Genomic DNA, 26,813 nt, shown 5'->3' with positions numbered 1-26,813 from the left:
AGGAGGGGTGCTTCATGGAACAAGTAGAGTCATGTGTCCCTTAATGAAGGGAATACATTCTGAGAAATGCTTCTTAGGTGATTTTGTCATTGTGTGAACATCATAGAGTGCACTTACACAAATTTAGGTGACAGCCTATTGCACACCTAGGCTATCTTGTATCGCTATTGCTCTGACCACCACTGTATACGAGGGCCGTCATTGACTGAAATGTGGTTATGTGGCACATGACCGTATATGCATTAGTTGTATTACTACTTTAACAAATTACCACAAATTTAGTGGCTTAAAACAACACAACCTTATTATCTTATGGTTCTGTAACTCAGAGGTCTGATGTGGGACTCATCGGGCTAAAATCAAGGTGTTGCCAGGGATGAATGTCTTCTGGAGGCTCTAGAGGAGAATACATTTCCCGGCTTTTTCCAATTCCTAGAGGCCACCCGCATTCCTTAGCTTGTGGCTCCCCTTCTCCATCTTCAAAGCCAACAATGTAGCATCTCTTTAACCCCGTTTGTATTGTCATACCTCTTTCTCCGACCTTCTGTTTCCCTCTTTCACTTTTAAGGATCCTTGTAATTACATTGGGCCCACCCAAATTATCTAGGATAATCTCCCTTTTTTAAGGTGGGTTCATTAACAATCCTAAATCCATCTGCAACCTTAATTCCCCTTTGCCATGTAAGGTTACACATTCACAGTTTCCAGGGATTAGGATGTAGACATTTTTGGGGGCACCATTATTCTGCATGCTGCAAGGTGCTTCCATGTACATTGACCTGTCATAAACACAATTAATTGGTGGCACAATTCATTTTCCTCATAGACAAATGTGTTCACCTTTTACTTCTGTGTGTTTTATTAAGACTGACCAGAGAAGTCTCTTTGAAAGCAACACATTATCCTGGAGAGTTCATGCAGAGTTCTATTACAATACCTTTGCTCTCAAAAAGATTTTCCCCAAATTTAAGAGTTAGGACTGCCCAGCTAACCTCTCCTTCATTGCTGCTAAGTCTTATACCAACCATAGTGTTCTCTTTTCTCTGATATGTCTAAGTTAATATATAAATTATGAACCTCTGTTGCCGCATTACAGGTTTAGAAGTAGCATGTTTCCATTTTACATGATTCCTTTTCTAGCAGGCAGTTATTGGTTTATGGCAATTTTTATGTATCTTCTTTCCAACAGATATTTATTTAGAGTTTCCCATGTGTTAGGCTTTGGGGGGAATAGAGCAAGGTCAGCATGTCCCTGCTCTCAGAGATTATACTCTAGTGGGCATTCAGGGACAGTCACAAATGCTCTGTGGAGCGAAGTGCAGAGTACACCCTGGAGTGGGGGAGGGGTGTAACCCAGAGAGGGAGACAGTAAGGGAGGCTCCCAGGAAGATGTGACATCTCAACAACAACTCTGTAGAACAAGTTGCTCAGGTGAGGGGCACCCTGAGGAACAGCATTTCAGCAAACAGTAATAGCTCTAGGAGGGCAGGGATTTTGTCTGTTTTGGTTACAGCTTTATCCCTTGTGCTACAACAATTTGGGGGACACATTAGGCACTCAATAAAGTATGTGGAATAAATGACTACGCAAAGGTGGGAGATAGGAACAAGTGTGGCTACATTTGAGGAAATGAAAGATCAGTGTGTTAAGAGGGCAGTGGTGAGAGGTGAAATTTAAAAGGTCAAGATGGGACTCATCAGATTGTTAAGCCCTTTGCACTTTGTATCAGGAGCAACAGGGTTTTTTAATTATTGGGAGTTTTTTAATAGACTGTTTTGTAAGAGTGATTTTAGGTTCACTGCAAAATTGAACAGAAAATACAGAGATTTCCCATATACTTTCTGCCCCTTCCCCAACCTACCTCTTTGTCAACGTCCCCCACTAGAGTAGTACATTCATTGCAATGAATGAACTTATCCTGACAAACCGTTCTCGCCCAAAGTTCATAGTTTCCATTAGACAGAGTTCGCTCTTGCTCTTGTGCATTTTATGGGTTTGGATGAAAATGACATGTTTATTAGTCCATTTTCACACTGCTATAAAGAACTGCCCAACACTGGGTAATTTATAAAGGTAAGAGGTTTAATTGACTCATAGTTCAGCATGGCTGGGGAGGCCTCAGGAAACTTACAATCACAGTGGGAGGTGACAGGGAAGCAAGGTACTCCTCTTCACAAGACAGCAGGAAGGAGGAGTGCTGAGGAGAGGGGGAAGAGCCCCTCATAAAACCATCAGCTCTTGTGAGAACTCATTCACTGTCACAAGAACAGCATGGGGGAAACTGCCCCCATGATTCAACTATCTCCAACTGGTCTCTCCCTTGACACACGGGGATTATGGGGATTATGAGGGTCACAATTCAAGATGAGATTTGGGTGGGGACACAAAGCCTAACTATATCAACATGTATCCACTACTATAATATCATACAGAGTAGTTTTACTGCCCTAAAAATCCTCTGTTCTGGCTATTTATCCCTCTTTCTTCCAATCCCTGGCAACCACCGATCTTTCTACTGTCTCCATAGTTTTGCCTTTTCCAGAATGTCATATAATCAAACTCATACAGTTTGTAGGCTTTCCAAATTGGTTCTTTCACTTAGCAATATCAATTTACATTCTCTCCATGCCTCTTCATGACTTGATATCAAGCTCATTTTTTCCTAGTTCTGAATAATATTTCATTGTCAGGATGTGCCACAGTTTATGCATTCACCTACTGAAGGACATCCTGGTTGCTTTCAAGTTTTGACAATTATGAATAAAGCTGCTATAAACATCCATGTGTAGGTTTTCCTGTGGACATACGTTTTCAATGCCTTTGGATAAATACCAAAGAAGGCAATTACTGGGTCACGCACATGGTAGGAATATGTTTAGTTCTGTAAGAAACCACAAATGCCAGGTGCAGTGGCACATGCCTATAATTCCAGCACTTTGGGAGACCAAGGCAGGCAGATCTCTTGAGCTCAGGAGTACAAGACCAGCTTTGGCAACATGGCAAAAACCCATCTCCACAAAAAAATACAAAATTTAGCTAGGCATGGTGGCACACGCCTGTAGTCCTAGCTACTCAGGAGGCTGAGTGGGGAGGATTTCTTGAGTACAGGAGGTCAAGACTGCAGTAAGCCAAAATCATGCCACTGCATTCCAGCCTGGACAACAGAGTGAGACCCTGTCTCAACAACAAAAACAAAAAACGAAAAGAAAATCACCAAAATGTCTTCCAAGTGGCTATACCATTTTGCATTCTCACCAGCAATGAACGAGATTGCATCCTCACCAGCACTTGGTGTCATCAGTGATCTAGAGTTTGACCATTCTAATAGGTGTGTAATAGTATTTCATTGTCTCATTTTGCATTTCCTGATGATATATGACATATAGCATCTTTCATATGGTTATTTGCCATCTGTATTCAGCATCTTTTTAGGTGAGGCATTTATCAAGGTCTTTGGCCCATTTTTAAAATTGGGTTGTTTATGTTCTTATTGTTGAGTTTAAAGATCTTTTTGTATATTTTGAATAACAGTCCTTTATCTGATATATCTTTGGCAAATATTTTCTCCTAGAATGTGGCTTATCTTTTCATTTTCTTATTGGTGTCTTTTACAAAATGGAAAATTTTAATTTTAATGAAGTCCAGCTTATCAATTCTTTCTTTGATGGATCATGCCTTTGTTGTTGCATCTAAGCAGTTATAATCATATGATGTTAGCTGTGGGCTTGTAAAAAAAGTTATCATCAAACCCAAAGTCATCTAGATTTTCTCCTATGTTTTCTTCTAGGAGTTATACAGTTCTGCATTTTACATTTAGGACTCTGTTCTATCTTGAGTTAATTTTTGTGAAGAATGCAAGGTTTGGGTCAGACTAACATTTTTGCATGTGGATTTCCAATTGTTCCAGCACCATTTGTTGAGAGATCATCTTTCCTCCATTGTTTTGCCTTTACTCCTTTGTCAAAGACCAGTTGACTACTTATGTGGGTCTATTTCTAGGCACTCTATTTTATTAATAGATTTGTCTATTCTTTCACTAATACGACACTATCTTAATTACTGTAGCTTTATAGTAAATCTTGATGTTGGGTAGGGTCAGTCCTCTGACTTTGTTCATCTTAAATATTGTTTTGGCTGTTCTGGGTCTTTCGTCTTTCCATATTAACTTTAGATTTGGTTTGTTGATACCCACAAAATAACTTGCTGGAATTTTGATTGGCATCGTGTTGAATCTATAGATCAAGTTGGGAAGAACTGACATCTTCACAATACTGAGTCTTCCAATCTATAAACACAGAATATCTCTCCAATTATTTAGTTCTTTCTTTCATCAGTTTTGTAATTTTCCTCATATAGACTTTATATATATATATATTGTTAGATCTATACCTAAGTATTTCATTTGATGGGATGCTAATGTGAATGGTATTGCGTTTTTAATTTCAGCTTTTATTTGTTGATTACTGACATACAGGAAAGCAATTTAATACACATTAACCTTGCATTTTGCAATGCTGCTATACTCACTTATTAATTCCAGGAGGATTTTTTGTGGCTTCTTTCAGATTTTCTACAATCATGTCATCTGCAAACAAAGTTTTATTTCTTCCTTCTCAGTCTGTATACTTATTTCCTTTTCTTGTCTTAGCTAGGACTAAGGCTAAGTCTTAGGATTAGCTTAGACTTTCAGTGTGATGCTGAAAAGCAGTGATAAGCAGGGACATTCTTGCCTTGCTCTTGTTCCCGATCTCAGTGGAAAAGCTTCCACTTTTTCACTGTTAAGTGTGATATTGGGTTCTAGGGGATTTTTTTTTTTTTTTTAAATAGAGATAGGGTCTCACTATGTTGCCCAGGCTGGTCTCGAACTCCTAGACTCAAGCAATCCTCCTGCCTTGACCTTCCAAAGTGCTGCAGTTACAGGCGTGAGCCACCACACCCGGTCTCTTGGGGATTTTTTTTGTAGATATTGCTTATCAAGTTAAGGACAGTCTCCTATATTGAGAGATTTTAAGCAGCAGAGTGAATTAAGCAATTTCACGTTTTAGAAATAATTCTGGCTACAGGCTCACGCCTATAATCCCAGCACTTTGGGAGTCTGAGGGGGGACTCAGGAGTTTGAGACCAGCCTGGGCAACATAAAGAGACTCTGTCTCTACAAAAAAAAATTTTTTTAATTAACCAGGTGTAGTGGTGCATGCCTGTAGCCCTAGCTACTTGGGAGGCTAAGCCAGGAGGATCATTTAAAACCAGGAGTTTGAGGTTACAGTGTTATGATCGTACCAATGTAGTCAGCCTGGGTGACAGAGCAAAATCATGTCTCAAAAAAACAAAACAAAACAAAACAAAAAGACAGAAAAATCAAGTGTTGGGGTGAAGAAATTAGAACCCTCATATACACTGCTGGCAGAAATGTAAGGTGCTGCAACTTCTATGAACACACTTTGGCAGTTTCTCGAAAAGTTAATCATAGAATTACCATGTGACCCAGTAATTCCACTCTTAGGTGTATACCAAGAAAATTGAAAATAAGGATTCAAACAGATACTTGTACATCAGTGTTCACTACAGCATTATTCACAATAATTAAAAGATGGAAACAACCCAGATGTCTATTAATGGATGAATGAGTAAACGAACTGTGGTATATATATGCACAGAATGGAATACTATTCAATCATAAACAGTTATTAAACTCTGATACATACTACATGGATGCACCTTGAATACATTATGCTACATGAGAGAAGTCAGACACAAAAGGGCAAATATTGTATGATTTTACTTTTATGACATGAAATATTTATAATAGGCAAATTCCTAGCGACAGAAATAAGATTAGAGGTTTCTTAGGATTGAGGGGAGAGGAGAATGGGAAGTTATTGCTTAATGGGCACAGAATTTTTATTTAAGGGTATTAAAAAGGTTTTGGAAAAACATACTGGTGTATTCCACAACATTGTATCATGTAATTACCACTTGAAAATGGCAAAAAATAGCAAATTTTAACACATATATTACAATAAAAAAAAAGTAAAGGTTTGTCTAGCATTTAATAATATACCTTTCATTGTTTTTTTCTGGAAAGAGTGTGCAAAGATACTTAACAACCAAATGTAATGTGTGATCCTTGATTGGCTCTTGCTTTCTAAATAAAACGCCTATAAGATACTCTTAGGACAAGTGGGGGAAATTAAATCGGGAAGGGAAATTAGATACTATCATGAAATTAATGATCTTAGGTATAATAATGGTACTGTTGTTATATAGCAGAACATCTGTTCTTAGGAGATACATGCTGCAATGTTAAAGTGTTAAGCGTTACAATGTCTGTAACTTACTTTCAAATGGTGACCCAAAAAAGGGTGTGTATGTGTGTGTGTTGTGTGTGCGCGCGCGCGCCTTTTCCAAGGTTACAGTTGCGAGTAGCGTAGGTCTCCGCCACCGAAGCCTTAGACTCACAAGCCGGGTCAGGCCAAATTCCGCTGCGCGTAGGGAAACGGCACAATTGGCGCACAAACGGCGAACGCAGCCGTCGCCCTGGGAGCCCCGGCCCAGCTCAGCGCACCAGCCAGCATGCCCCATCCTGATTGGTCCACTTGCTCAGCTCGCCGGCACCCCTATATCCAATTAGCGTAGCGCTTGCTGAGCGGCGGCGGCAACCGACGTACACAAGGGGCTGGAGCGTTCTGTGGAGAAAGTGCGAGGTCAGGCCATGAACTTGGGGTAAGCTGGGGTAAGGAAGGTGGTCGTCAGCGGAAAGGGGGGCCATGTGTATCTGGGTTGTCCCTTGGAGTCTTTAGCGGAGAACGTTCCCAACCTGCGCCGCCGAGAGGGACAGAGCCCAGTTCTCGGGTAGAAGAGCGAGGTAGACGGGTCGGCCCTTAGCGACTCCACAGACCTTACGTTTTCACTTAATGACTCGCATTAAAACTGCCCGTGATTTCCGTTTCGGTCCCTTATTTACCTCAGGATGAGGAGGGAAGAGGGCTGAGGAGGAAAGGAGAGAAATGACGAGACAGTTAGAGGAAGCGTGGAGGCTCCTGGGGAGGACTCCTGGCCCACGCCCCGGGTTCTTCGCCACCTTGTTTTTGGAGTCTTGCAGAATGTTGGAGCGCCCAGATTAGTTTTAGGTGCACGAGGCGGGGAACCGAGGCTTCTCAAGAAATCGATGTAGTACCAGCGCCTAACACCGAGTAGGCGTTCCTTACGTAGGGGTGAATAAATAAAAAGGACTGGTGCATGGTCTTAAATCACTCGCAGGTTTGATATTTTAAGATGAAAAGCCACCAAACTCACACTTAACTACACATCGTTCAGCAAATGTTGTTATGTTTTAGAATCTGAGGATATGGAAATAAATAAGATAGCGTGTCCCTTAAGGAGATTACAGTGTAGTGCGTCATTGAAGATACTTTACCATTCAAGGTCTTTTCTTTCTTGGTGACGTTTCACCAACATAAACATGATCTGTTCATAACCCTGCAATAGGGAAAGCCGTAAAACCTATTCTTTCCAGTGTTTTACCTTTAATAGTTGAGGTAATTTGATTTCCCCTACCTGAGCAGCACCGCAAATTTCGCATTTCTAATCAGACCTTTCCCAGCCTCTCTCTCCCTTGACTGGCTTGCTGGATTTAATTTTCTCTGAATTGTGGACTGTATGTATGGGCTACCATTTTTGTTTTCAGTGGAGTTTTAGGACCTTAACAGACATTCAAGTTTTGTTGGCAGTGCCTGCTGTTACTTTATGCCTTTGCTTTTGACATACACGTATAAATATACTAAATATCATACTAAATATCAATATGTATTATTTGAAATATTCAAAGTGGTACTCTTTGCTCAAGCAGTTACTAAACTTGATGGCGTTGTTAGTAGTCATTTACGATGCTCCAGCACTCCATAGAATGTGTTAGTCTTGAGTTCATTATGAAACTAATGAATGGTGGTTAAATATATCTTGCTCCTTTAACTTATGTGAGGCGTTTTGCTAACAGCATTATTTTTTCCAGTCTAGAATTATAAAAAAAAAAAAAAAGGTGGTATAACTGAATTGATAGTTTACCAATAACAAAATGAGGTTTCAGGTTAATGATAACAATGCTTGTATTATTGAAGAGTTTCAAGAATTTTCCCTGTAGTTGTGGGTTTTATCTTGGATTGCAAAACAAAAGTTTTTAATAAAAAAACTGGTTTGATGTGTACAAGATTTCTGCATAAATTCAAAATAATGGATTTATTGTCAAGGTTCAAATGAAAATTTCTGGTTATTTAAAATGTTGCGGTTTGTTAAAAATGAGAGACAACTTTCTTTTTTTATTGCAGAGATGGTTTAAAGCTTGAAACTGAATTACTGGATGGAAAAACCAAGCTAATATTGTCTCCATATGGTATGTTACAGAAATCTGAAATGTTAAATTTTAAATTCGTAAATAAAATTTATATTAGTTCAACCGACTTTTTGCTTGTAATAGAGTGATATTTAAATATTTTGAAAAAAGCTGTTTCCTCAAACTTCTTCAAATTTACTTCTAGCCAAATCGGATTACAACACTGCTTACTACTGTCAGTATTCGGACTCATAACATTTAATGTCCCAGTGTAGTGCGTGTTCATTATATTTGCATATAGCAAATATCCTTATTGCCTGAGGAATAATACAAGTGAAATTTATGTAATTATGTTCTTTCCACGTAAAGAATGTATCATTTGAGAAAAGTTTATAATAAGACCACAGTAAAATGCTAAAGTCACTTTTAGTATTCGTTTTTAATCTCAGTGTACTTTGGTATCTTCTCCTTCGCATTTTTTTCTGTTTATATTTTTCCTTGGAAAGATAAAAACAAAAATAAAATAGAAGTAAATACTTGAACTGGATTAGGAAAGAACACTCAGTCAAGATCTAAAGTTAGTGCTTTCGAGGATAATGTTGCCACTTTAAAATCTTACAACAATATTAATTACAGTTTTCTTGCATGACCACCTTAGTATGTTTTTGGTGGACAGTTTAGTAATTTTTTTTTTCTTTTGTAGAACGTAAATCAAAAATTTCTGTGAAGGTAAGCCATATGACTTTGACCTGACCTGTTTTCGAATGTAAAATGCAGTTTTCTTTACAGTGGTTAGAAAATAATTCCTGGGAAATATCAAGTGTTGTGAGGGATTTGGAATTATAGTGAGAAGTTATTTTCTTGCTTTCAGATTGGTCCTTTCACAGAAATTGAATCATTTTAGGTTTAAAAAGCCCAATAGAACCTCTTCCTCTAGATAAGTGCTATTCAGTAAAGCGTCTGTATTAATGGAAGTGTTCATTAATAAAGTCAGTATTATCGAATATGGAAGCCACTAGTCATGTGTAGTTATTGAGCACTTAAAATGTAGCTAGTATGACTGAGCAACTGAATTTCTAATTTCCATTAATTTTTAATGAAATTTAATGGATAATGGACTGTACTGGACAGTGCAGCTCCAGAGATCTTTAAAAATAGATATTCAGACTTTAAGCAAATGTTTTTTCTTTTCATACTCAAAGTCCATTTGCCCACACCAAAGGGGAAATTTAATTCACAAATTGTAGCATGCATTTAGCTTTTTCCTTTAAAAGGTTGCACTTGAGCTTAAGGGTAGTTTTCCTTTTAAATTATTTTCCCTTATCAGGAATCTATTGTGCTTTTCTTCTGCAAAATACATTATCACTATGTTTATTTTAATTTTTGAGACAGAGTCTCATTGTGTCACCCAGGTTGGAGTGTAGTGGCATAATCATGGCTGCATATCTTCCTCCTCCAGCCTGCTGAGTAGCTGGGACCATGTGCATGAGCCACCATGCCCGGCTAATGTTTTAAATTTTTAGTAGAGATGGGATCTCATTATGTTGCATAGGCTGGAATTATCATTAAAAAAATTTTTTTGAGGTTAGGCATGATGGCTTACGCCTATAATCCCAGCACTTTGGGAGGCCAAGGTGGGTGGATCACCTGAGGTCGGGAGTTCAAGGCCAGCCTGGCCAACATGGTGAAACCCCATCTCTGCTAAAAATACAAAAATTAGCCAGGCATGGTGGTGCTAGTCCCAGCTACTTAGGAGGCTGAGGCAGAAGAATCACTTGAACTCTGGAGATGGAGGTTGTAGATCGAGATCACACCACTAGTGAGCCGAGATCGCACCACTACACTCCAGCCTGGGCAACAGAGCAAAATTCCTTCTCAAAAAACAAAAACAAAAAAAGCCAACTTTTTTGATACTTCTACTTTTCTTGTTACCTATTTCTTTTTTAATTTTTAGATTAATATCAGTAGGAATTTATCTTCTCCTCTTCCATAATTTACTACAGCCCCCTTTTCTTTTATCTTTACAATGTCTTGAAGTCTTTACTTGTCTGTGGATAGAACCCAGTTTGGATGATGTATCACTTTGCCCTTCAACTCTAAGCCCTTGATGGCTTTACTTGCAGGTTTAATCAAGGTGAAGAAGTTGCTGGAGTACCCAAAATATCCCTCAATAAATAGGTGAAGATGATCAGAACAATTCCACAAGCTACATATAAAAATTGTTTCTCTTTCTCTATCATATAGTTATATACCCTGTATGCTCCCCTAATCACAGACTACAGATTGTATGTTATTCCTACCCCTTTCCCTATTAAAAATTGCAACTAACTGCTGTTATTTGAAACACATTTACAAATACAGTGGCCTTTATCAAGTACCTAGATGAAAAGCTATTTGTAATGGTTGATTTTTATCTTCTCCAGGCTGATTTGTTACAGAAGCCACATTTGTGAAGACATTTTATTGTCATTTTAACCAACTCAAAACATCTGAAGATCCCTTTTATAAGCCTATAATGAACAGAATTACTAGTCTTGGATTTTTGGTAGGCCTATAATAAAGTTACTAGTTTTGGACTTTTGATTACTAGACTTTTAATTTTTAATTAAGAAATTCCATCAGCTGTCAAGAGGTGTTTTAGGATTTTTTTTTTTTTAAGAGTAACTAATATGTTCTCAACTAATGTTGAGCCTAAATTGTTTACTGCTTTAAAGCAAATTGGGTTTATCCCTATTGCATTTGGGACTTCAAAATACTGATGCAACCTAAGTTTTCCCTTCTGTATTGATTGTTTTCAAGTTTATCTTCCCATATTGATAGAGGTTACAGAGATCCTTCTCATTTCTTTTTGCTCTTCACAGACTATAAACACCAAAATCAGTAGTATTTTCTTCCTTTTTTATTTTGTTTTTTAGTTTCCCAAATTTCACAGTTCGGCAGCTAGATGTTGAATTCTCTTTTCTGCAAGTTATTCATGAATTCTGTCTGCATAGTGCTTTTCTTTGTTCCTTCTAATGGGGTAAGCTCCTGAGTTACTACAACGCCAAAAGTCTTTTTTCTCTTTTTTCCCATTTCCCACTGGTTGAATTATTGTAATCTCCATAGTGTGTTCTTTAAACACAGCTGAACTCTATCTCATTATCATCAAGTTTAACATATATATGGTCAAAGTGCTTTCCTAATTCTATCAAAATCTGTGCATTTTTCTTTTTTCTTTTTTTTTCTTTTTTGAGACAGGCTCTCTCTCTTTGTCCAGGCTGGAGTGCAGTGGAACAATTATGGCTCACTGCAGCCTCAACCTCCTGGGCTCAAGGGATCCTCCTGCCTCAGCCTCCCAAGTAGCTAGGACTACAGGCACATGCCCACACCACCATGCTTAGTTAATTTTTAAAAATTTTTTGTATAGACGAGAGTCCTCCTGTGTTGCCCAGGCTTGTCTCAAATTCCTGGGCTCAAGCGATCCTCCTGCCTCATCGTCCCAGAGTGCTGGGATTATAGGTGTGAGCTGCTGTGCCTAGCCTCTCCTACATTTTTCTTCAGTCCATGGTAATGAAGTAAACTTGGTTACTTGCCTAATTTCTTAGGTTTATAGGAAGAGAAATGGGAAACTACACATAGTCCAGTGTCATAAGTAATTTATTAAAATAATGGATTCTAAAACTCTTACACTTAAAATAGTCTCAAAGATTAGTTGAACTATAAAACAATAAAAAAATTTTTATGAGTATGTCTGCATGTGAGAATCAGTGACATACTAAAAGGTATTTGTAATATTAGTGCTAGGTAGCACATTTTATATGTATATTTTTTGTTTGTTTGTTTTAGAGATGAAGTTTCGCTGTTGTTGCCCAGGCTGGAGTGCAGTGGCATGATCTCGGCTCACTGCAACCTCCGCCTCCTGGGTTCAAGCAATTCTCTTGCCTCAGCCTCTTGAGTAGCTGGGATTACAGGCACCCACCACCACGCCCAGCTATGTTTTTTGTATTTTTTTTTTAGTAGAGATGGTGTTTTACCATGTTGGCCAGGCTGGCCTTGAACTCCTGACTTCAGGCAGTCCACCCACCTCGGCCTCCCAAAGTGCTGGGATTACAGGTGTGAGCCACTGCACCCAGTCCACGTTTTATATTTAAAAATGTTACTTTTCTCTGATTTGTACTGGTCTTGGGATCCTGGCCCCATATAAATTGTGAAGTCAGCTGATACTAAACAAATCCATTGAACATTGTCTTTATAATAATGAAAAATGGCTGGGCATAGTGGCTCACGCCTGTAATCCCAGCACTTTGGGAGGCCAAGGCGGGTGGATCACCTGAGGTTAGGAGTTTGAGACCAGCCTGGCTAAGAAATCCCGTCTCTACTAAAAATACAAAATTAGCCAGGCGTGGTGGTGGGCACCTGTAATCCCAGCTACTCAGCTGGCTGAGGCGGGAGAATTCTTCAACCCGGGAGGTGGAGGTTGCAGTGAGCTGAGATCGTGCTGTTGCACTCCAGCCTGGGCAACAGAGTGAAACGCTGTGTCAAAAGAAAGTAGTTAAAAAATTTTTTTTATTAAAAAAAAAAAAGAAAAGAGGTAATGTAGGTGGTATAATCTAATGACACTAGATTCAAAGCTGGAGTATAGTGGAGTTGTCCTATAACAACTATAATAAAAGTTCCTGAAGTAAGATAATTTCTAGTTGTTGATGAAGATTTGGAAGTATTAAGAGTTAGTTTCTTATGGTTATATTACCTAAATAGCAAAATGGAAAAAAGTTTAGAGGACTGATTTATCACAGGTCATATAAATAAAGATAATTGTTGATTTTTCTTGGACAGTTATAAAGAATAAGCTTCTGGTGTTTTAACAGATGGGAAATAAGACCAAGATTGCAAAATGTCCTTTAAGAACAAAAACTGGGCACATTCTAAAATCAACACAAGATACTTGTATAGGAAGTGAAAAGCTTTTGCAAAAGAAGACAGTTGGTTCAGAAACATCACAGGCAAAAGGTGAAAAAAATGGAATGACTTTTTCATCCATTAAGGATTTATGTAAACAATGTGTAGATAAAGACTGTCTTCATATCCAGAAAGAGATTTCACCTGCAACCCCTAATATACAGAAGACTAGAAACACCGTAAATACATCTCTAGTAGCTAAACAGAAGCCTCACAAAAAACACATCACAGCTGAAAACATGAAGAGCAGTTTGGTGTGTCTAACACAAGACCAACTACAACAGATTTTGATGACTGTAAACCAAGGAAATAGATCTCTTTCCCTGACTGAGAATGGAAAGGAGGCAAAAAGTAAGATTTTTCTAAAGTTTTCATGAATTTTGATTTTTTCAATGTGTGTTTTAGAATGTCAGATTCATTGGGTTTTATGTAACTGTGACTCTTAAATTCTAATTTAACCTGTCAATCTATTAAAATAATTGTTCTTTTAGAGGACTTTCTCTGATGTGCAAAATTATTTTTATAGTTGTGCCATATTTTAAGGTTAGTGCTCAGAATATTAAGAAACCCAGTTTCTGTGGATTTTAGAAAAAATGTTAGTACAAAAAACTATTATATTTATTTTAGAATATAGGAAGCTTTACTCATATTTAAAATAGTTATATGAAACATTGTTAAGAAAAAAACCGATTATGGTATTTCCAGTGAAAATTAAGGAAACTTTACTATGACTATTTGACTTGAGTTGCTGAAAAACACTGCTTTCCTGGCTGCTGCATTTAATCTTGCTGTTCCTCATTCCATGCTAAGAATTGGCAGTACTTTTTTTAAAAAACAAAGTTAACACAGATTTGGAACGAACAGTAGAGTGTTACAAGCTTTCTCTTTCACAAGTCCTGGCATTGCATCATGTTTTTAAAAGCCTTCTAATTTCCACTTTGGGATAAGGAATTGCGAATATGAAGACAATAGAAATATCTAAAATTTTATTAGGCAATAGTGAAATAAATAAAAAATTAACAGTTCACATGGAGAGGCCCCACAAATGGTTTGGGGACCCAGTAACTCCTGTATATTCCCATGATACTCAAGATGGAATTCTTTACTGTCTTGTTATAGATTATTCTTGGTGAAATGAGGGAGCTGGATTTTGTCTTTAGGGCTAAAATTCTAGCAACAACCTGCTTATTAGGCATAATGAGAGATCATATCAACAAAGTTAAAAGCAGAATTTGCCTAATCGTATAGACATTCATATTAAGTATGCTTTCTCTTCATTGGGAGAACTAGCACATTCAAAAGAAATCAGAACATTTCTTGAGCCAGCCCATGAGCCCTCTGTAAAACATCTGATTTTGATATTATGGCTGGGACATAGAGACAATTCATGAAAAGGTTTTCCACTGATTTCACAGCTAAATAAGAAAAGTAATGTCAAGGTAATGAGTATTTATCAAGATATTTGTATTTATTCCCCTTTAGATTGTGATTTGTGTTATAATTTTTATTTATTTATTCATTTTTTGAGATGGAATCTCGCTGTGTCGCCCAGGCTGGAGCGCAGTGGCGCGATCTCGGCTCACTGCAAGCTCTGCCTCCCGGGTGCACGCCATTCTCCTGCCTCAGCCTCCCAAGTAGCTGGGACTACAGGCACCCGCCACCACATCCGGCTAATTTTTTGTATTTTTAATAGAGTCAGGGTTTCACGTTGTTAGCCAGGATGGTCTAGATCTCCTGACCTCATGATCCACCCGCCTCGGGCTTCCAAAGTGCTGGGATTACAGGCGTGAGCCACTGCGCCCGGCCAGTTTTTATTTTTAAAAGCATGTTGGCAAGAGGAAATGGAGATTTGTTTTCTGTTGTTGCTAGCTTGTTTTCTTCCTTATTTGATATAAGACACTGTAGGACTGTGGTCATGAGCAAGCCATTTAACCTCTGGGCTTCAGTTTCCTTTTTTTTTTGAGGTGGGATCTGGCTGGAGTGCAGTGGCACAATCTCCGCTCACTGAAACCTCCACCTCTTGGGCTTAACCCATCCTCCCACCTCAACCTCCCAAATAGCTAGGACTACAGGCACGTGCCACCACATCTATCTAATTTTTGTATTTTTTGTAGAGACGGGGTTTTGTCATGTTGCCCAGGCTGATCTTTAACTCATGAGCTTAAGCAATCTGCCCGCGTCAGCCTTCCAAAGTTCTGGGACTACAGGTGTGAGCCACCACACCCTGCTTCCTTTTTTCTTTTTGACGGGAAGGGAAGCTTAAAGCCACCTCAAGGATTGTTTTGAGAGTTAATTTAAGTAACGTATAAGACATGTAAGAACTGTATAGCACTATGTCAAGTATTAAAATAGATGTAATTTAGTGGTAATTTTAAAACTTGTATATTACCTCCTAGGTCAATATAGTCTACATTTAAACAGTATCTCTAATCAGCCAAAGGATGAGAATATTATGGGATTATTCAAAAAAACTGAAATGGTTTCATCTGTCCCAGCTGAAAGTAAATCTGTCTTAAATGAACATCAGGATACATCTAAGCAGTGTGAGCAAAAAATTGCCACGTATGTAACTCCTGTCTGTCACTATTGTGTGGTCATCTTTGGAATATGGTTTTGCTTTTCCTTTACTTGCATGTGAAATAGTTACTCTGAATACTTAGAGCTATTTAAAAGCTTATTACTTAATATTTATGGAGTTAGTTGTATAGAAATGTATGATACAGTTTCTATTATCTTTTGTGTTTTACCTTAGAGAGAATGAATGGAAACCAGCTGATATATTCAGTACTCTGGGGGAAAGGGAACGTGATAGAAGTTCGTTGGAAGCAAAAAAAGCCCAGTGGAGGAAAGAGCTAGGTAGGTAACTTTTATACCTTTATTATAGTTTCATTGGGTTAAAGAATATGTATTGAAGCCGGGCGCAGTGACTCACACCTGTAATCCCAGCACTTTGGGAGGCTGAGGCGGGCGGATCAGGAGGGCAAGAGATCGAGACCACCCTGGCCAATATGGTGAAATCCCATCTCTACTAAAAATATAAAAATTGGCTGGACGTGGTGGTGTGCGCCTATAGTCCCAGCTACTTGGGAGGCTGAGGCAGGAGAATTGCTTGAAATTACAGATTTCTGTTATAGTCTTGAAATTTCGTTAGTGACTAAGAAATATCCATTACTTCTTTGACTAAACTTGGGGTCTGCATATCACAATTTGCAAAAATGTGTGACCTAGCAGTTGTATTTCTTAAGAATAGCTATGCCAAAGGCATGAGATGGGCTTCACTCTAGTTGAAAAACTAGTAAGTCTTGTGAGGCCATCACTAACTTGGCTGGGATGGGTGACATAGAAAAAGAGATAAGCAAAACCAGGTGAGTGGCTCACATGTAATCCCAGCACTTTGGAAAGCCGAGGTGGGAGGATTGCTTGAGGCCAGGGGTTCAACATCCGCCTGCTGGAGCAACAGAGCGAGACCCCATCTCTACAAAAAAAAGAAAAAGAACTACTTGGAAATGACCGGAATGTTTTGTGCTTTAATCATTTTTGTTGTTGTTGTTGTTTTGAGATGGAGTTTCATTCTTGTTGCCCAAGCTGGAGTGCAATGGCGCCATCTCAACTCACTGCAGTTTCCTCTTGCTGGGTTCAAGTGATTCTCCTGCTCCAGCCTCCTGAGTAGCTGGGATTACAGGCGCCCACCACCATGCCCAACTTACTTTTTGTATCTTTAGTAGAGATGGGGTTTCACCATGTTGGCCAGGCTGGTCTCGAACTCCTGACCTCAGGCGATCGGCCTGCCTTGGCCTCCCAAAGTGCTGGGATTACAGTCATGAGCCACCGCACCCGGCCTTATGCTTTAATTATTTTAAAACTCAGTTTACTTTTTTTTTTAAATTTGTCTCAGTAAAGCGCCTCTATTTAAGTCATGCTTCCAGTAACATTCTTGGAATTTAAATTTATATATCATTGAATTTGTATTTAAAGAACTGTTCATTGGGGGTTTAGTTTTGACTATATCTGTCAGACACAGGGTTTTACGTTTTTTACTTGTTAGCAATTAAGAAATAATAGCTAACATTTATTGAATATTTACTTTGTGCCAAGCCCTATATTGAGATAGGCACTAGTATTATCCCCATTTTATAGAAGAAACCAAGGCTTAGAAAGTTTACCAGCAGTTGGCCGGGTGCGGTGGGCTCACGCCTGTAATCCCAGCATGTTGGGAGGCTGAGGCAGGTGGATCACAAGGTCAGGAGATAGAGACCATCCTGGCCAACATGGTGAAACCCTGTCTCCACTAAAATACAAAAAATTAGCCGGGTGTGGTGATGTGCTCCTGTAGCCCCAGCTACTTGGAAGGCTGAGGCAGGGGAATCTCTTGAACCCGGGGAGGCGGAGATTGCAGTGAGCTGAGATCGCGCCATTGCAGTCCAGCCTGGTGACAGAATGAGACTCTATATCCAAAAAAAAAAAAAAAAAAAAGCTTACCAGCAGCTTGCTAACAGTCACATAGCTAGGAAATTCTTGAACTTGAATTTTAACCCATAGTTCTCTACTTCAGAATTCTAGCTTTTAATTCTCTTAATAATAATTGAATGAACATTACAGGAAACTAGAACCTCATGATAATTGACAAAATATAAAATAAGTTATTCCAAAAAAATTGCTCCTTATTGGTAATTGTGATAATGAAATTGTACCATACTTAACTTTGGTTCTGATTAAATTTTTTCTTATTCTGTGTCCCTAAAAAATTATTCTCTACTTCGTGAGTTAATCTCCTTCCTAAAAAATAGTTTTGATTAGATCCGTATTGGTATCTGCATTAAGAAAGTCATGATTTGTTTACATGGTTCTTTTTTTACAGTTTTTGTACATGTTTTTAAAAAGGACATTATTTACAGATGAACAGGTTGCTCTAAAGAAGAAAGAAAAAGAAGTTTCTGAAAAATGGAATGATCCTTGGAAAAAATCTGAAAGTGATAAAATAATATGGGAAAAACTTCAAATTCTTGACCAATCTAGGGTAAGACATCTTAATTGCAATTTTTAAAATGCTAAGCAGTGTTCATATTACAGAATTTATTTTTAAAGCTTATTAAAAAAAAAAAAATTTTTTTTTTTTTTTTGAGACGGAGTTTATCTCTTGTTGTCCAAGCTAGAGTGCAGTGGCACAATCTCAGCTTGCTGCAACCTACCCCTCCCGGGCTTAAGCAATTCTCCTGCCTCAGCCTCCCGAGTAGCTGGGACTACAGGTACTAACCACCACGACCAGCTAATTTTTTGTATTTTTAGTAGAGATGGGATTTCACCACATTACCCAGGATGGTCTCCAACTCCTGGCCTCATGTGATCTGCTGGCCCCGACCTCCCAAAGTGCTGGGATTACAGGCATGAGCCACCGCGCCCAGCCTATTTTAAAAAACTTGTCATATTGTTGGGTTTTTGTGTGTGTATGTGTGTGTGTGTGTGTGTTTTTTTTTTAAAGGAACAGGGTCTTGCTCTGTTGCTCGGGCAGGAGTGCAGTGGTGAAATCGTAGTTCCCTGCAGCCTTGAACTCCTGGACTGAAGGGGTCCTCCTGCCTCTGCCTCCCAAATGGCTGGTACTACAGGTGCACTCCACCATGCCCAGCTAATTAAAAAAAAATTTTTTTTAGAGACAGGGTCTCACTGTGTTGCCCAGGCTAGTGTCGAACTTCTGACCCCAAGTGATCCTCCCACCTTGGCCTCTTGAGTAGCTGGGATTGTAGGTGTGAGCCACTGGGCCTGGCTCATAATGGTATTTTAAAACAGTGTTATTTTGAATTTAATTATGACCTCAACCGGTCTCTATTTACATTCTCTAAGTTGTCTCGTTGTCATTAGGTGAGTGTAGAGGCTCCCAAGCACCTCCTTTGGAGTCTTATAAAGGAGGTCTGCAATTTTTGAAGTGAATACAAAACTCTACCGCTAACTATGTGTAAGTGTTTAGCTATCAAATATACGCATATGCCAAGTGTGCCTTGTGTAGTGCTTTTGTGATTTTTAAATTTTATCTGTGGTAATTTTGGGTAAAGAAACAGTGTCACTGTTTTTCTATTGATTTTTATACTTCTGCTAGCTCTTCAAGCATTCTATCACAGTCTCCTAGCCAGGTGATGGTGGGCCAAGCTGATGGGGCATTCACTACTTAGAGCTAGTCAGACTTTAGCGGTAAGTCCTAAGTGTCAGTACTTTGGATATTTAAACCTTTTAGTGTTTGACCTCTAACCTATTTTCCTTGAAGGAGAGAATCTTAAGTCCTACTTATTTTTAGTTATCAGTTAATTTTTACTTGAGTGTATTATGCTTCATTCGCCTTCGTTTCTTTTTTACATTTATTTCCCTTCTTCCTTGTGAACATTTACATTTTAGCAAATGTATTCTGAAAATAATGCAGTGACCTAAAGGGATGGTTCTCCTAAAGATATGATTCTGGTGGTAGATATTTTTGGCACTGCGGCCTAATTAGGTAAATTTCTTATAGAACCCCTTCAAGTTAATTTTTTTGCATGGCTGTGTGTTCTGCTTCGTGTAGAGCTGACTTGCCTACATTGAATACTTTTGTTGTCTGTTGATAATTTTACATTAACAAAAGGAATGAAATCTGAATTGCATTTGCCCACAATCCCAAAAGCACTTTGACTGAAAAGGCAATAATGTTGTCTTGGTAGAACTCATTTTGGAAAATTCTATAGCTCTGGGTGATAATTTTAAGTGTGTAAAGTTTAGAAGTTGTATGCAGACACCGTTAAAAACTGTAGCTAAAACTTAAGTTTTCATGAAATTGGTGAGGATCAGTTGTTGGCTTTTATTTTCAACATCAGGATAAAAAATCTGTAATGCTAAAAATGTTAATTTCAGTTGCCAAATTTTCAGTTGAAATGTCAATATATAATTTATTATTCCTTACTTTGCATGGCTTTTTAGGTCATTTATTATCTGGGGATAATCCATATCATGATTGTTAATGCAAGTAAAGAACCATTTGAGGTGACTTTTAGGTTTTAAAATATTTCGTATATATTTTTCAATGATAGTATTTATCAGCTGATGAAATGATGAGGCTCATGAATTTGGAAAGGAGAACTGTATTTCTCATCAGTGGTTGCAACCTGCAGCATGGCCATTCTGACAGGCTGGGAAGCATAGCCTTTGGCGGGCCAGGAGGCAAAAACTTCAAGGTGGTGGGGAAGGGAACAGGAATTTATGCTGAGTGAAGTGGCTGAATATACATATTTAATAAGCTATACGAGGAGTCATGAATATTTATTAAAGGAGAAAGACACATACACAATTGAGTTTTATGCCCCTTCATGGGTCCCATGTACAAAAAATGGCAGCGTTGGCATGATCCAAGGGTAGAGTTTTCAGCCCTCTGACATCAAAAAGTGAAGCAGAGGACACAAACCTTTTGGCCAGAAGCATCAGGTGGTTGGTTGGTGTCAGTGCTGGCATCTTTTGAAGGGCTGGTTTCTGTTTAGCCTTTAGGCTAAATAGTGGTTAGCCAGGGAGGGAGGAGGTATAATGTGGTGTGTCTGATTCCCCCATCCACTCATGGCCAAGAACTCAGTTTTCAAGGCACTTTTGGGTCCCCTTGGCCAAAAGATGATCCATTCAGTTAGTTGGGGGACTTAGAATTTTACTTTTATTCCTCATGTGTATCTTTTTTTTAATAATAAAAAATCCCAGTAAAGTTATTTAAAAAATTTTTGGAAACAAAAGTTGTGGGGGTTTATGATGGGTGAACTAGAAAATGAAACACATGCAATATCCAGGACTGGACAACCAAGAGTTAAAAGAGTATGATTACTGGCTCATTTTTTTTACTATTTAAATGCAGTTTTTATGTATTTGTATGTGATTGTGGTACAAAATTGGAGACATGTTATTGAGGGAAAAGGAATTTGCTGTGTAACAAAAAAGCCCTCTTCTCAAATACCTTAGAGCTGTTGTTTTCAGAAATCCCAGCTGTAGCCACAACTATTTATACTATTTGAATAATCTAGTTAGCCTCTTTATATAATTGGGAGGGAAAGAAGTTTGGTTGTAGGCAGTCACCAAAGCTTTGATTGTTAAAACATGAGGTAATGCATATAAAGTGCTTAGAATAGTGACTGACAACAGAACAAATGCTAATGAAGTTTTGTTCTACTTATAATTTAAAGAGTTGGGGGTCTCACTTTGTTGCCCAGGCTGAACAGGTGCAGTCATGTTGCACTCCAGCCTCGAACTCCTGGATTCAAGTGATCCTCCTGTCTCAGCCTCTGACTGGCTTATTTCACTTAGCGTAATGTCCTCAAGGTTTACCCATACTGTAGTATGTGTCAGAATTTCATTTCTTTTTAATGCCAAATAACATTTATTGTATGTATATACCATGTTTTCTTTATCCATTAATCCATGGGTAGAAATCTGGATTGTTTCTACCTTTTGGCTATTGGGAATAATGCTGCTATGAACATTGGTGTATAAATAATCTTTCTGAGTTCCTGCTTCAGTTCTTTTGGGTATATACTCAGAAGTGGAATTGCTAGATTGTATGGTAATTTTTAAATTTTTTATGTTAAATTTTTACCAATTTTAATTTTGTAGTTTTGTGTTAAAGGATTACACTGCTTTCCACAGCAGCTGTACCATTGTATATTTCCATCAACAGTGCACTGTGTTTCAATTTTTCCACATCCTCACCAACACTTATTTTCTGATTTATTGACAGTATCCATCCCAATGGTTGTGAAATGGTATCATTGTGGTTTTGATTTGCATTTCCCAATGATTACTGATATGGAACATTTTCCCACATATTTATTGGCTATTTGCACATCTTTGGAGAAATGCCTATTGAGATCCTTTGCCCATTTTAATCAGGTTTTTTGGGGTTTTTTTGTTGTTGAGTTGTAGGATTTATATATTTTGTATGATAATCCCTTATCCAGATATATGATTCACAACTGTTTTCTCCTATTCTGTGAGTTACTTTTTCACGTTCTTGATAATAGTCTTTAATTTTGATGAAGTCCATTTTATCTCTTTTCTTTTGTTGCCTGTGTTTTTGGTGTCTTATCAAAGAAATCATTGCCAAGTCTGATAATCAGACTGTATTTTCTTCTAAGAGTTTTCTAGTTCTAGCTCTTATGTTTAGGTCTTTGATCTATTTTAAGTTTTCTATATGGTGTAAGGTTATAAATAGCTCTTAATATTTTGAGGTATGTCCCATCAATACCTAGTTTATTGAGAGTTTTTAGCATGAAGAGCTGTTGAATTTTGTCAAAGGCCTTTTCTGCGTCTATTGAGATAATCATGTGGTTTTTGTCTTTGGTTCTGTTTATATGCTGGATTACGTTTACTGATTTGCATATGTTGAAACAGCCTTGTATCCCAGGGATGAAGCCAACTTGATTGTGGTGGATAAGCTTTTTGATGTGCTGCTGGATTCGGTTTGCCAGTATTTTATTGAGGATTTTTGCATCAATGTTCATCAAGAATATTGGTCTAAAATTCTCTTTTTTTGTTGTGTCTTTGCCAGGCTTTGGTATCAGGATAATGTTGGCTTCATAAAATGAATTAGGGAGGATTCCCTCTTTTTCTATTGATTGAAATAGTTTCAGAAGGAATGGTACCAGCTCCTCTTTGTACTTCTGGTAGAATTCCATTGTGAATCCGTCTGGTCCTGGACTATTTTTGGTTGGTAGGCTATTATTGCCTCAATTTCAGAACCTGTTATTGGTCTATTCAGGGATTCAGCTTCTTCCAGGTTTAGTCTTGGGAGGATGTATGTGTCCAGGAATTTATCCATTTCTTCTAGATTTTCTAGTTTATTTGCGTAGAGGTGTTTATAGTATTCTCTGAAGGTAGTTTGTATTTCTGTGGGATCGGTGGTGATATCTCCTTTATCATTTTTTATTGTATATATTTGATTCTTCTCTCTTTTCTTCTTTATTAGTCTTGCTAGCGGTCTATCAATTTTGTTGATCTTTTCAAAAAACCAGTTCCTGGTTTGACTGATTTTTTTGAAGGGTTTTTTGTGTGTCTGTCTCCTTCAGTTCTGCTTTGATCTTAGTTATTTCTTGCCTTCTGCTAGCTTTTGAATGTGTTTGCTCTTGCTTCTCTAGTTCTTTTAATTGTGATGTTAGGGTGTCAATTTTAGATCTTTCCTGCTTTCTCTTGTGGGCATTAAGTGCTATAAATTTCCCTCTACATACTGCTTTAAATGTGGCCTACAGATTCTGGTATGTTGTGTCTTTGTTCTCATTGGTTTCAAAGAACATCTTTATTTCTGCCTTCATTTCGTTATGTACCCAGTAGTCATTCAGGAGCAGGTTGTTCAGTTTCCATGCAGTTGAGTGGTTTTGAGTGAGTTTCTTAATCCTGAGTTCTAGTTTGATTGCACTGTGGTCTGAGAGACAGTTTGTTGTGATTTCTGTTCTTTTACATTTGCTGAGGAGTGCTTTACTTCCAACTGTGTGGTCAGTTTTGGAATAAGTGTGAAGTAGTGCTGAGAAGAATGTATATTCTGTTGATTTGGGGTGGAGAGTTCTATAGATGTCTATTAGGTCTGCTTGGTGCAGAGCTGAGTTCAATTCCTGGATATCCTTGTTAACTTTCTGTCTCATTGATCTGCCTAATGTTGACAGTGGGGTGTTAAAGTCTCCCATTATTATTGTGTGGGAGTCTGAGTCTCTTTGTAGGTCTCTAAGGACTTGCTTTATGAATCTGGGTGCTCCTGTATTGGGTGCATATATATTTAAGTTCGTTAGCTGTTCTTGTTGTAATGGTCTTCTTTGTCTCTTCTGAGCTTGTTGGTTTGAAGTCTTTTTTATCAGAGACTAGGATTGCAACCCCTGCTTTTTTTGGTTTTCCATTTGCTTGGTAGATCTTCCTCCACCCCTTTATTTTGAGCCTATGTGCGTGTCTGCACGTGAAATGGGTCTCCTGAATACAGCACACTGATGGGTCTTGACTCTTTATCCAATTTGCCAGTCTGTGTCTTTTAATTGGAGCATTTAGCCCATTTACATTTAAGGTTAATATTGTTATCTGTGAATTTAATCCTGTCATTATGATGTTAGCTGGTTATTTTGCTCGTTAGTTGATGTAGTTTCTTCCTAGCATCAATGGTCTTTACAATTTGGTATGTTTTTGCAGTGGCTGGTACCGGTTGCTCCTTTCCATGTTTAGTGATTCCTTCAGGAGCTCTTGTAAGCAGACCTGGTGGTAACAGAATCTCTCAGCATTTGTTTGTCTGTAAAGGATTTTATTTCTCCTTCACTTACAAAACTTAGTTTGGCTGGATATGAAATTCTGAGTTGAAAATTCTTTTTTTTAAGAATGTTGACTATTGGCCCCCACTCTCTTCTGGCTTGTAGAGTTTCTGCTGAGAGATCTGCTGTTAGTCTGATGGGCTTCCCTTTGTGGGTAACCTGACCTTTCTCTCTGGCCCTTAACATTTTTTCCTTCATTTCAACTTTGGTGAATCTGAGAATTATGTGTCTTGGGGTTGGTCTCCTCGAGGAGTATCTTTGTGGTGTTCTCTGTATTTCCTGAATTTGAATGTTGGCCTGCCTCGCTAGGTTGGGAAAGTTTTCCTGGATAATATCCTGAAGAGTGTTTTCCAACTTGGTTCCATTCTGCCTGTCACTTTCAGGTACACCAGTCAGGTATAGATTTGGTCTTTTCACATAGTCCCATATTTCTTGGAGGCTTTGTTCATTTCTTTTTACTCCTTTTTCTCTCAACTTCTCTTCTCACTTCATTTCATTCATTTGATTTTCAATCACTGATACCCTTTCTTCCACTTGATCAAATCGTCTACTGAAGCTTGTGCATGCATCACTTAGTTCTCGTGCCATGGTTTTCAGCTCCATCAGGTCATTTAAGGGCATCTCTACACTGTTTATTCTAGTTAGCCATTTGTCTAATCGTTTTTCAGGGTTTTTAGCTTCTTTGTGATGGGTTTGAACATCCTCCTTTTGCTCGGAGAAGCTTGTTATTACCGATCGTCTGAAGCCTTCTTCTCTCAACTTGTCAAAGTCATTCTCCGTCCAGCTTTGTACTGTTGCTGGTGAGGAGCTGCGTTCCTTTCGAGGAGAAGAGGCACTCTGATTTTTGGAATTTTCAGCTTTTCTGCTGTGGTTTCTCCCCATCTTTGTGGTTTTATCTACCTTTGGTCTTTGATGATGGTGATGTACAGATGGGGTTTTGGTGTGGATGTCCTTTCTCTTTGTTACTTTTCCTTCTAACAGTCAGGACCCTCAGCTGCAGGTCTGTTGGAGTTTGCTGGAGGTCCACTCCAGACCCTGTTTGCCTGGGTATCACCAGCGGAGGCTGCAGAACAGCAAATGTTGCAGAACGGCAATTTGCTATCTGATCCTTCTTCTGGAAGCTTTGTCTCAAAGGGGCACGTGGCTGTATGAGGTGTCAGTCAGCCCCTACTGGGAGGTGTCTCCTAGTTAGGCTACTCGGGGGTCAGGGACCCACTTGAGGAGGCAGTCTGTCCGTTCTCAGATCTCAAACTCTGTGCTGGGAGAAGCACTACTCCTTTCAAAGCTGTCAGACCAAGGACATTTAAGTCTGCAGAAGTTTCTGCTGCCTTTTGTTCAGCTATGCCCTGTCCCCAGAGGTGGAGTCTACAGAGGCAGGCAGGCCTCCTTGAGCTGCAGTGGGCTCCACCCAGTTCGAGCTTCCAGGCCTCTCTGTTTACCTACTCAAGCCTGAGCAATGGTGGACGCCCCTCCCCAGCCTTGCTGCCACCTTGCAGTTTGATCTCAGACTGCTGTGCTAGCAGTGAGCGAGGCTCTGTGGGCGTGGGACCCTCCGAACCAGGCGTGGGATATAATCTGCTGGTGTGCCATTTGCTGAGGCCGTTGGAAAAGTGCAGTATTACTGTGGGAGTGTCCCGATTTTCCAGGTACCATCTGTCACAGCTTCCCTTTGCTAGGAAACGGAATTCCCCGACCCCTTGAGCTTCCCTGGTGAGGCAATGCTCCGCCCTGCTCCGTGGGCTGCACCCAGTGTCTGACAAGCCCCAGTGAAATGAACCTGGTACCTCAGTTGGAAATGCAGAAATCACCTGTCTTCTGCGTTAACTCACACTGGGAGCTGCAGACTGGAGCTGTTCCTATTCGGCCATCTTGGAACCTCCTCCAGAATATTTTTAAATACCCTTGAAGAATTGTTCTTTTTAGTATATAGATTAGTATATAGAAACACAACTTATTTTTGTGTGTTGATTTTATATACTGCAACTTTGCTGAATTTATTCTATAAGTGTTTTTGTAGAATCTTAGTGATGGTCATTGTCCAGTGCAAGAGTTTGATGTGGATCCTTCTGGTACTATTTTGCTTTCTGGATGAGTAGATACATAAACTTTGATCTACCTTAATGCTCAAGATACTCATATATGCATAATCATAACTTAATTCTACATATCTTTCCCTTTTTTGACTTCTCAACTTTATTATTATTATTATTAGTTTTTGAGATAACATCTCACTCTGTCACCCAGGCTGGAGTGCACTGGCACAGTCACAACTA

General features: G+C 38.8%; 1 protein-coding gene across 13 annotated transcripts in view; it reads left to right on the top strand.

Annotated features, from left to right (window-relative positions):
• Window positions 1–6,612: 6,612 nt before the first annotated feature.
• Window positions 6,613–26,813, top strand: part of CCDC66 (coiled-coil domain containing 66) — a 57,807-nt gene continuing 37,606 nt past the window's right edge. For 2 of the 13 annotated variants that reach the window (XM_009200525.4, XM_003894275.5), the window contains exons 1-7: window positions 6,613–6,723; window positions 8,325–8,389; window positions 9,033–9,058; window positions 13,177–13,618; window positions 15,664–15,829; window positions 16,020–16,123; window positions 18,163–18,284. In XM_009200525.4, the coding sequence (XP_009198789.2) occupies window positions 6,713–6,723; window positions 8,325–8,389; window positions 9,033–9,058; window positions 13,177–13,618; window positions 15,664–15,829; window positions 16,020–16,123; window positions 18,163–18,284 (936 nt within the window). In that variant the 5' untranslated portion in view covers window positions 6,613–6,712. Of the gene's footprint in view, window positions 6,724–8,324; window positions 8,390–9,032; window positions 9,059–10,752; window positions 10,875–11,244; window positions 11,349–13,144; window positions 13,619–15,663; window positions 15,830–16,019; window positions 16,124–18,125; window positions 18,285–18,498; window positions 18,514–26,813 lie in introns of those variants that run through there. The other 11 variants (XM_009200520.4, XM_021934302.2, XM_021934306.2 and 8 more) reach the window with 11 other exon arrangements.

The sequence above is a fragment of the Papio anubis genome, chromosome 2 (genome assembly GCF_008728515.1).
Source record: "Papio anubis isolate 15944 chromosome 2, Panubis1.0, whole genome shotgun sequence".
Classification (NCBI taxonomy): Eukaryota; Metazoa; Chordata; class Mammalia; order Primates; family Cercopithecidae; genus Papio; species Papio anubis.
Note: the sequence above shows the minus strand (reverse complement) of the source record. Positions and strands in the feature narration are given on the sequence as shown.